The 12,263-nt window shown below is 36.7% G+C and overlaps 1 protein-coding gene across 1 annotated transcript; it reads right to left on the bottom strand.

Annotated features, from left to right (window-relative positions):
* Nucleotides 1-2,844: 2,844 nt before the first annotated feature.
* On the bottom strand, nucleotides 2,845-4,590 carry LOC133785981 (uncharacterized). The gene has a single exon (XM_062225192.1). The coding sequence runs from the start codon at nucleotides 4,588-4,590 to the stop codon at nucleotides 2,845-2,847; it is 1,746 nt and encodes a 581-aa protein (XP_062081176.1).
* Between the last annotated feature and the right edge of the window lie 7,673 nt (nucleotides 4,591-12,263).

Genomic DNA, 12,263 nt, shown 5'->3' with positions numbered 1-12,263 from the left:
ACTAGTAGCTTATTTGAGTCTAATTATAGCTCTGGTCCTTTGAACAATAGAGATCGAAATTCTGTGGTGGCACAAAATTCAAATATTTAGAAGGTTCGATAACATGCCATGATTATCAGGAAATCAAAATTCAAGAAAGTACACATGTATTAGGGGTCGGGGCTATTCCTCGTTCAATCCTCGTCATTCTAAAAGATGATCTTGTTGATGTTGTTAAAGCAGGAGGTACCACATTCTTGTGATTTCAGATTTTCAGTTTTCTTGAATTTACTTCCTATTACCACTGATTTCTCGTGTCCTTTTGGGAAACTTCATCTTAGATTACTTCTATTTTCATTGTTTGAAACATCACTATGAATTATTCGGACACTTTTTCTTGCTTTACAGTTATTTGTTCATACAAATTAAAGTATAACTTATTCAGAAGATATCGTAGAACCTCCTTAGCTCTCTTAATATCTTCCTGAACTTTAATTCATTTCATAAATGATCTTTCAACTTTCTTTTACTATGTTTGATCCAGATTTTAGAAAATGACAATAATGTGGATGGAAAGCACGCCACCTTTCCTTCCCAAATATTGGAAGATTTCTAACTGGTAGACCAAGAACAGTATAATAGTTGATTAATGAGTTTAGGGACTCGTGATAATACAATTTAAACTTCAAGTAAAATTTAATTTTAGAAGTAATTTGTGTCTACCAGTTTGATATATAAGAGTATGAAATTCTGTTTATTCAAATCCAAGGTAGAACTTTTTATTAGCTGGATAAAGAGCAGTCCAAATTTATAGTACCAGTTTCTACAATAAATCAATAAAAAATTATTAGACATGCTGTATAATTTGATGTTCTCAAAAGTATGTTTGACATTGTAAGTGTTTCCCTATATTGAATCTATCAACTAATTATATTTATATTGTAGGTGAAGTTTCTCAAATATGCTTGGTGAAGTTTCTTTTAACTCTTATTATTAATATCTTTAAAATGTTAGAGGAGTTTGAATATCTTAAATATTCATCCATAGAGAAGTAGGTTCTGAGATTAAAATTGTGTGCTGCGGTGATAACGGAATATTGAAAACTTGTGTGTATTAGAGAAGTAGGTTCTGGAAAATTTGTTTGTGTGCTGCGGTGATATAAGGAAGAAAACTTATTGTGTGTTGTTTGAATTTTTTGACTTGGTATTGATAGATGGTTAGGTAAGCTTTTATATGTATAGATTAGATTTTTCATTATATGTATAGATTAAATTTTTTATTTAGTCATATTGTTTTCATTATTTCCATATGTATAGATTAGATTTAATTGCCACAACCCAAGCTAAAATCTTGTCTTTGATCCAAACCCAATTAGTTAGTGGCTACCATTTTAGAATCTGATTTTTAAATTAAAAACAACACTAGAATCTCTTGAACTAGCCTTTTATGCACACTTAACAAAAGTAAGTTAAGAAAACAGAAGTAACAAGACCTTTTATTTGGTAACTGATTTCAACAAGCTTCCTTCAAAGTGTTCAATTCTAATGATCTTGCACAAATAGTTCCACTCTTAGAGTCTCAGTATACATAAAGCCTGTTGAAATTCTCTTATTTGGATTAAATTAATTGATTAATTCAAATAATTAATCCAAGGATGTATGTAAAAACACGTTTTAACAGATTGCGGAAATGCTTAAACAGATGTATGATATGTGTCAACAGAATTACTTAATCAGAAACGTAAAAATAAAGGACACACGAATTTTTACGTGGTATCAACAACCTTTGCAGGTTGTTACTAATCCACGAGGCCACGCCCAGAGAATGAAGTTTATTAGAAAAGAATTATTCAAATTACAATCACCAATTGACTTATACAATCTTAAAGACTCCCTCTTTAAATTGTCGCAATCCCAGCAATTTGACACTTCCTAATAACACTTCCAAATGACTCAGAAACTTGAACTCCCTTCAACTTCTGGTCCGTGCACTAATCCTCCCGAAGAGTGACTCACATTACAAGCTTCTCCCGAAGCTCTTAAACAAAGTGTCCTTGAGAGTTTTACCTGCAAAATAGTTAACAAACATATGCAAGAAAAACAGAAAACAAAACAAAGAGCTCTATGACAAAAGCTCTCTACACATGAAAACGGCACTTCAACAAAATATGAAATCAATCTCTGAAGTGATAACCTAATCGCACAGGTCAGAAGCTTTTATAGAGAAACAAAAGCATAAATAAAGAATATTCACCATTGATTACTTGATGCACAAGATAATTCTAAATAAGGTAAATATCCATCTGTTTTGACAGAACCGGATTCTGCTGAAACAAAAGATACCCAGACTTTCCTAACCGAGACAATGAGAATAAATGACAAGAATATTTCCAAGATAATTCCAGATTTATTCTATATACAGAAAGAGATATTTACAGCAGAGAATATTACACAATAAGCAGGATTTAATCAATAAATACAATATTAATTTTGACTAAAACCAAAAATGCCAATAAACTAAAAATAGAAACATATCCCTCAAAACCAGGATTTTACAATCTCCCCCTTTGGCACTTTGGAAGGCAAAATTAATATAACACTCCTGCAAGAAAAACAAGTTAGTGATTACCAAATAAAACTCCCCCTGCGAAAAAGCACAAGTAATCATAATAAAACTCCCCCTCAAAAAGTAGAGGGTCCAGAGTTTGATGTTCACAAAAACTTAATAAAAAATAAACCAGGAGACCAGGAGTGCTTCTCCCCCTATTTTTCTGTCAAAGTACCAAAGAAAAAAATAAAATAAAATAAAAGACCCCAAAATACCAATGTTGTATGGCAAAATAAACAAATAGAATAAAAACAGTGATCAAGAATTTGAAGCACGAGTGGCAAGCATCAGAAGGTCTTGAATGGACTGCTGGATGATAGCAAACTTGGTGTGAAGATCAGCCATACTAGAACGAAGGAACGCCAATTCTGTAGCCACAGCAGGTGAAACTGTTGGGACAGAATCAGGGGGCAGGTCCTCAGATACAAAATTGAGGGACTGAGGCTTCACTTTCTTGGCGCTTGGTGCTTCGCCAGTCTCATTTGAAGGGCCACCTGATCGGAATGAAATGGCAGTAGTGGCTAGGACCAAGTCTTCGGTCTCCAGTTTGATGTCATTATTCTGCATGCTAAGAATTTTATAAATGAGATGGGGAAAGGGCAAATTAAGAGACTTACGATTACCCTTGCGGAAACCAACAATTTGATCAAAAATGTGTTTCGCCAGATCAACTTCTATGCCTGTGCCAACTTTATAGAGGAATGCGGCCAGGTCAAAAGAAATGGTGTTAGTGTGAGATGTAGGCTTCCAGTTTGAAGTGGCAAACTTGTGGAGCACAACATACATATTTGTCAGGTTGGAGACCAGCAGAACAGTGTTGGGGGACCACTGCATTCGTTGTCCCACGAGCTCGGACAACACTTCATCGCGATCAAGTGTTTCAGCAGCTGGGTCTTCAACAGTTGCAATCGGAATTTGGAGTGCGATTGCAATATCTTTAGGAGAGAAGGAGTACCATTGTCCGCGGACATAAACCTTTTCGAAGTGAAGGGACTTTGGATCAAGCACATCATGGGTAAGATTGGCATAAAACTCCTTCACAACACGCTCTACAAAGCCAGAAAGCTTCACCAGGGACCCAACCCACTCACGGGTTTGAAGCAAGATGAGAACTCCGAATGACCTATGATCACTAAGAACAAAATTCCTCTCGGGAAGGAACTTACGATGGGAATACAACATCATATCTCGTTCATTATCATTATAACAGAAGGAATAAGAGTGAGGTTGAAATTTTACCACTGACTTAGTAAGAGGAGTACCAGACCGAGAGATGGGATTCTTGCCTTTTCCCTTGGATGAGGGTTTTGTTACCACAGAACTGGGCACAGCGGCGACAGGGCTTGAGACTATGGCCACATCTGGATCAGACGACGCAACATCTTCCTCTTCCCTTGGCTCAGAGTCGGTGGCTGATTCTTCAGGTTCCTGAGACAGCTCTTTGTCAGAGGCTACTTTCACTGGGATATCTTCTGTGGATTCTTCAGCCACTGTTTCCTCTTCTTCATCTGCCTCAGAAGTGGACGGTGATGGTGGGTTGTCCTTGAGACGTTTCTTGATCGAGGATAAAGGAGAGACAGTCGAATCGGAGGGCGTTTTCCTCTTCAAAAAACCTTTGGCATTTGTCTTTGATGGGAGAGACGACTTCTTTGGTGGAGAGGGTTCGACAGACCCTTTTTCGGATGCCCTAGTCTTTTTGGTTGGAGCGCTCTGAGAAGAAGGAATAACAGATTCCTTTTTGGTCACCACCCCTTTAGGTGGTGGTGACGACACAGGGACAGCAGCATCAACATCGGGGAACACTAGAGGGGTCACCGTGAGAACCGGAGTTGTCTGCTTACGCGGCTTCATTTTGGGTTTTGTCCCCGCAGATGAACTAGGCGTCGAGACGGACTTGGGAAGAGCAGAGGCAGAAGGCAAGGCTGTGCTGTCAGGAGTTTCAGACAGAGGATTCGAGAGATTGGTTGGAGTTTTCTTTGAGTGTGCTCCTCTGGTCCTCACCATGGTTTCTATAACAAAAAAAAACAAAGACAAGAAATAACAGCCAAGAAGATGAAGAAGAGTTAGAGAAATCGTGTGAGAGAGACAAGAGGAAGAAACCCTTATATAAAGGACCAAACCGAATGTGATCTTTCCATTACTTAAAAAGGACGGTTAATTGCCCAAAAATCTGTCACATCTCTCTGAAATAACTGCTCAAATCTGACAAGGAAGAGATGTTTCCTTTTTCAAAAAAATTTCTTATTAAGACCAAATATCCTCATCATGGCACACGATTGCCTTGCTCCCCTCCTTTACACTTTTCTTTCCCATTTTATTACAACAATAGAGGAACACTAAAGGAAACCAAATTTAATGGTGAAGATCACGACATAATAAGAGAGATCAAACCCTAGCCATACGATTTCAAAAAAAGAAACCACATCAAAGACTTTAAGCAACACAATATTCTCAATTAATTCACGTGAGATGCCAAGAATAAAAAAATCTTGAATAACTTGGTATATTGAAAAGAAACTCATAAAAGCAATATTCATAAAACCAAGATTCGGTCAAGACAATTCCCCCATATTTCCTTTTCTTTTTTTTTTTTTTAAATTTTCCTCTTTTTTTTTAAAAAAAAAATTAAAATAAAACTAAACAACAAATACAACTTGAATTATGGGCACGTGACAAACAATCTGAATAATCAATGAAAGAATCATGTGTGTATGAGAACCTTAAAATAAAAAACCTTGTGAAGATGAACTCTTGAGCAATACCTGAACACAAATCAAGCACAATCCAGCTACTAAGCATATTTCAAAATGAATCAAACACTATGTGAATCATTTTTTTTTTTTTTTTAAAAAAAATTCGGTGAATCACAACTTCAAGCATATGTGTGTGAGAGTGTAGCAAGGGAACATTGCCCAATTTGACAGAAAGTCTCTTTCAAAATTTTGTACCTTATGAAGACGCTCTCACACTTACTGTAATGACCCACTAATCTAGACTAATTGGACCATTATCGAAACTATACATAAAAACTTACATTTTACGAAAATACCATAATTTATTGAGTAACTTGAAAATAAGAGTTATTTACAAAGAAACAGAATACTAAGAAGGATTTTGGGATCCCATTGTCTTTAAAACAAAATAAGATTTAAAATAAAAGACATTACATAATAATGCGGAAAATACATGTAAAACCATAAAAAACATAAAAGGAGACTACATCCTCGAATCGATAACGCTCGGCCCCTTGACTCCATTCATCATCGATACACATCCTCCCAAGCATCACGAATCTTACCGCCTCTAAGCTTATTTTCCTGCACATAAACAGAAAGGAGTGAGCCTAATGCCCAGCAAGGAAAAACCTAACACATAGTCATATACACAATTTCATCAGAAAACATAAAGACTTAACATAATACATATAACATACACTTATTATAATGGCCATTATTACTTGGGGTCCCATAGACCAAACAAGCATATGCCCATGGGGTTAATGGGGTCCTACTAGCTAAGTAGGTCATATGCCCATAACCCATTTGGGGTCTTGTTAGTCATATGGGTCATATGCCCAAGCCTACATACACATATACATATCATAACACTTTTAATAACATAAACATATAGATAACATAAGCACATAACATATTAATTCTAGCCTATTTTCCTTACCAAAGTTACCGGGATAAAATGGACTGAGTTAGGACTTTTGGAACACTCCTAAAACCACAATGAACAAGGGTGAGTCTAAAGAAAGGAGATGAAATGAAAGAGAATAGGAAGACTAAACCATTAAACGAAAATATGCTTACCACCACTTAAGTGCTTAAGAACTTGGATTCCCTAACCAAAAATAAGAATAAGGTTAGGGGACTGAGTAGAAGGTTTTGAGAAAAGAAATAACACAGAATACAGAAAGGACTAGAGTTTTGGGTTTACCTCAAAGATTGCAAGATCAATCTAACATCCACCGAAATACTATAGCACTCACTTACTTCCCAAGTGTTTGATAAGCTTATGATGTTTAAGCTTATAGTTTTTCCCCAAACCAAGTGTTTACACTCTCTCACTCACTTAACACTAGCAGCCTCTGAACTTAGAGCAAATGGTGAATAATGGCTGGGTACTAGGTCCTATTTATAGAGTTTGGGAATGAAAATATCTTGATTTTACTTGAATAAAAATAATGGCTTTTTAGGTGAAAATCATTTGAATAATCGTTCAGCAGAGGCTGAAGACTCGTTCAGAAGATGCTGGACTGTTGAAGGAGTTTGAATGGCTGAAGGGAAAAGAATTCAAATGAATTTGAATTCATGCTGGTGGAGGCGATATATCGCCCCCTATAGGCGATATATCGCCTGGACCTTTGTTCCCGAGGCGACCGTGCATCGATTCGTGTTTTCCGTATCTACGTGCTGCGACATATCGCCCCCTATAGCTGCGATATATCGGCATACGCTGAATATTTAAACACGAATTTACACATTTTTAGCTGAGTTTGAATGGAGTAAACAGCCTTGACTAAGCCCTCAACGTGCTCAAAGCTGCTGACTGACCCTATACATTCAAACTTTTACCCTTATTTAATTTAATCCTCAAAAATACTAAATCCTTAATTACCATTCAAAACATGTGCTTAAAATCCTATTGGTTGATGTCTAAACCTCATAATATAATAATATATTCCTTAATATCAGACACATTAATCAAACCTTAGGTTATACTTAATATTCTTAAACTATAGGTTAAACTTAGAAAATCTATAAGTACTACTATGAGTGTCCAAATAACTCCCGGTCTGAACCAAAAATCCAAAGTAACAATGATAACACTAAACATACTATAATACTACTAAACAATTAGCTAAGTAAAGTTCTTGGACTCTACACTTACCCTAGTGGTAGCCCTTTTCTATGGTAGAGTATCCTCTTCATAACTCTGAATTACAAAGTTCCAACTTACTCAAAGATGGCTTTCACACACTAGGAAGGTAGCTCTATTCATTCATAGGAGCCTGAAATTGTGAAACACTAAACACCACTGTCACATAAAACAATGCTTGATTCACAGAAATATACTACGAAGGGATTGCTATTTGATTTTACTCTAGGCAAGCAAATCAGGAATTCATACAACACAGGATAATTTAATCTAAGTCATACACACAGATTCTCAAAATGTTTGAACAGATTCTAAGCTCGTGCCAGCAACCAAGAACCAATACTTTAAACAAGACAAACTCCCAAGGATTTTCTGAGGAAGTCAAACCTAACCGAATCCAAGGCCTTGGTGAAAATATCTGCAAGTTGTTTTTCAGTTTCAATATACTCAAGCACAAGAGTTTTATTCTCAACTAATTCTCTTATGAAATGGTGTCGAATATCAATGTGCTTAGTCCTAGAGTGTTGTACCGGATTTTTTGAAATGTTGATAGCACTTGTGTTATCACAAAAAACAGTTAAGGTGTCAAGATCAAACCCATAGTCTTTCAGCATTTGTTTCATCCATAAGAGTTGAGCACAACAACTTCCAGCAGCAATGTATTCTGCCTCAGCAGTGGAGAGGGAGATCGAGTTTTGTTTTTTGCTGTGCCATGACACCAAATTGTTCCCTAGATAGAAACATCCCCCACTAGTACTCTTTCGATCATCGGTGTTGCCAGCCCAATCTGCATCACTAAAACACACAAGAGTGGGATTAGTTTCTTTGGTGTACCAAAGCCCATAATCAGTTGTTCCATGAACATATCTAATTATTCTTTTCACAGCCTTCACATGAGATTCCATTGGATTCCCTTGGTACCTGGCACACACACCAACACTATAACACAAGTCAGGTCTACTAGCAGTGAGATAAAGCAAACTACCAATCATACTCCTATAGAGTGTAGGATCAACTTTGACACCATTCTCATCTTTTGTGAGTTTAGTTGTGGTGCTCATTGGTGTTTTTGCAAATTTTGAGCTTTCAAGACCAAATTTCTTGACCAAATTCTTTGCATATTTGCTTTGACTCACAAAAGTGCCTTCCTCCATTTGCTTTACCTGCAGACCTAGAAAAAACGTTAGTTCACCCACCATACTCATTTCAAACTCGACTTTCATTTGTTCCACAAATTTTTCAACTTCTGACTCAGAGGTAGAGCCAAAAACAATGTCATCCACATAGATTTGAGCAATTATGATATGTGACTCAACAGTCTTGATGAACAATGTTTTGTCAACTCCTCCCCTTTTGTACCCATGTGACACCAAGAAATTTGTAAGTTTCTCATACCATGCCCTTGGTGCCTGCTTGAGCCCATAAAGAGCTTTGTCTAGCTTGTAGACATGGTCAGGTGCATGAGGGTCTTCAAACCCTTTAGGTTGTTCAACATAAACCTCCTCATTTAAAACACCATTCAAGAATGCGGATTTCACATCCATTTGAAACAACCTGAAACCAATCAAACAAGCAATAGAGAGTAACAAACGTATAGATTCCAGTCTTGCAACTGGGGCAAATGTTTCATCAAAATCTATCCCTTCCACTTGTGTGTATCCTTGTGCCACCAATCTTGCCTTATTTCTTATGATAGTACCAAATTCATCAGATTTATTTTTAAAGATCCATTTAGTACCAATAATATTTGTGTCAAGTGGACGGGGCACAAGATTCCACACTTTATTTCTAAAAAATTGCTCCAATTCTTCCTGCATAGCCTCAATCCAATTAGCATCAGTTAATGCCTCTTTCACATTTTTAGGCTCAAAATTGGATAAAAAACAAGCAAAACGAGAAACATTACTAAACCTTTTTCGTGTCACCATGCAGTCTTTAGGATCCCCCAGAATTAAATCTGATGGATGGTTCAGTTTGACTCTGCTAGAGGGTTCTTTTCGAATCTCATCAGATATAATACCTGGAAACCTTTTTTCTGTCTGTTCAGTATCTGTGTCATCAGACTCAGGATCTGTGGAAACAGATGTTCCGGAGGTTCCCACAACATGGTCATGAACAGGTTCACCGTCAACTTGCTCATCGGAATCGTCCACAAACCTGTCAATTTCTTCTTCTGTAGAAAATTCAGAGAAATCTCGAACATCATCAATAACAACATTAATTGACTCCATAACAGTTTGGGTTCTCATGTTATACACACGATAAGCCTTACTATTAGTGGAGTACCCAAGAAATACACCCTCATCACTTTTGTTATCAAATTTTCCCAGATGTTCTCTATCTCTCAAAATGTAACAAGCACATCCAAACACATGAAAATAAGCAACACTAGGTTTTTTACCTTTCCAAATTTCATATGAGGTTTTAGAGGTACCTGGACGAAGAAAGACACGATTTATGATATAGCAAGCAGTACTAATGGCTTCAGCCCATAGCCTTTTAGTTAGTTTCTTGCTATTCAACATTACCCTAGCCATTTCTTGCAGGGTACGATTCTTCCTTTCCACTACGCCATTCTGTTGAGGAGTTTTAGGAGCTGAGAACTCATGAGTTATACCTGCAGCCTTACAAAATTCATCATAGACCGAGTTTTCAAACTCCTTTCCATGATCGCTTCGTATGCGCAAAATTTTTCCAATTGTGCAATCTTTTTCAACCTGCAACTTAGTACACAAGGTTTTAAACGCATCAAACGTATCTGATTTTTCCCTTAAAAATTCAACCCATGTGTATCTAGAAAAATCATCTACACACACAAATATATACCTCTTACCATTCAAGCTTTCAACTTGAATTGGACCCATTAGATCCATGTGAAGCAATTCTAGCACTTTCGAAGTATTAATGTCGGAGACACTTTTATGAGTGCTTTTTAGTTGCTTACCAAGTTGGCATTCTTTGCACTTGCCTTCAGTTTCCTTACCCAAACTAGGTAAGCCACGAACAATCCCTGCATGAGACAACTTTTTCAACAGTTTAAAGTTTATATGCCCAAGTTTGGCATGCCACACATCAGTATTGTTACCTAAGGCAGAATAACACATGAAAGAGGGTAACATGGTATAACAATTGTCTCTAGACCTGTACCCTTCAAGAATTTCCTCACCATCTTGATTTACTACAACACAATTTTCTTTATCAAAGTTGACCGTGAAGCCTTGGTCACAAATTTGGCTAATGCTAAGAAGATTAGCCTTAAGTCCTTCAACAAGTAAAATTCCTTTAATTCTAGGTAACCCATCAAAATCAAGAGTACCTATTGCAAGAACATTACCTTCAATACCATTACCGAACGTGACTGATCCACAATGCATAGGTCTTAAGTCAGTGAGAATTGTCTTGTTACCTGTCATATGTCTAGAACAACCACTGTCAAAATACCATAAGTAAGACGAAGGAAGTCTATCATCACAAATTCCAGCAAAACATTTTTTCTTTTCAATCCAAACATTTTTTGATTTAGATCTTTTCACTTTCATGTTTTCTTTGAAATAATTCAATTTTTCAAAGTATTTGTTTTCAGCAAAATTCATGAGAGTGAAACATCTTGGTCTAATATGTCCCTTTTTCCCACAGAAGTGACATGTGGGAATAAACACAGTATTCTTTCCTTTTTTCTGTAACAACAGGTTTGTTTTTTGTTGAGTCAGACACTATACCTGTGGGAGCAGAACTTTCAGGTGCCAATAACCCTGCAGAAACAAACACAGTTTTTTGCACTTTTTGAGAACTTGAGGCTCCAAGTCCTATGTGCCTTTGTTGACCTGCATTCTGAATTTCCTCAAAAACAGTAGATCCAGGGTTAAGCATTCTAACATTCTTATTGAGATTCTCAAGATCTTTTGTCAATTTGCTTATTTCATTAATTTTCGAATTAATATCATTTTCAAGCAATTCATTTTGATCAACAAGTATTTTAATCTCAGCAGAAAGTTCTTTGTTCTTACTAACCAATGATCGATTCTCAGAACACAATTTCTCCCATGATTCATACAATTTTTTGTATGCTTCTCCTAGAGACTCATCATTTAGATCGGATTCATCACTATCCGAGATTTCACCTTTGGTGCAATTGTTTAGGCACACCATTTTGGCCTCTCTCAATGTTGACTCAGAAACGCTGGTTGTGAACGCAACGTTCTCTTTTTCCTCTTCACTGTTATCCGAGTCTTCGTCACTCCATGTAACGATCATACCTTTCTTGTTCTTTTTGAGAGTGTTTGCACATTCAGCCTGGATGTGCCCAAAGCCTTCACATTCCCTGCACTGAATACCCTTTTTGTTAGAGAAAGAGGGTTTAGAGAAAGAAAAATTACCTCTAGGAGCCTTTCCAATGGTTTGCCTATTCCCAATCTTTTTCATGTATTTTTGAATTTTTTTTGAGAGCAAAGCCATTTCATTATCACCATCTCCCTCATCAGGAGTCTCCATCTCCATGCTTTTGAAAGCAATCGTTTTTTCTTTTTCTTTTGATGGGTTAGGTTTGTCCTTTTGACGAATCTTTTGGTTAAGCTCAAAAGTTCGTAGTGATCCCATCAACTCTTCCACCTTCATGTTGCTGAAATCTTTTGCTTCTTCCATTGCTGTGAGCTTCACATTAAACCTGTCAGGTAGAACTCTAACAATTTTCCTTACAAGAACAGAATCATCAAGTTTCTCACCCAAGGCAAAATATTCATTAGCAATATCAGAAAGTCTTTCATAGAATTCAGTTAAAGTCTCAGAATCAGACA

The sequence above is a fragment of the Humulus lupulus genome, chromosome 6, assembly GCF_963169125.1.
Source record: "Humulus lupulus chromosome 6, drHumLupu1.1, whole genome shotgun sequence".
Taxonomy (NCBI): Eukaryota; Viridiplantae; Streptophyta; class Magnoliopsida; order Rosales; family Cannabaceae; genus Humulus; species Humulus lupulus.
This window is presented reverse-complemented; position numbering and strand designations above follow the sequence as displayed.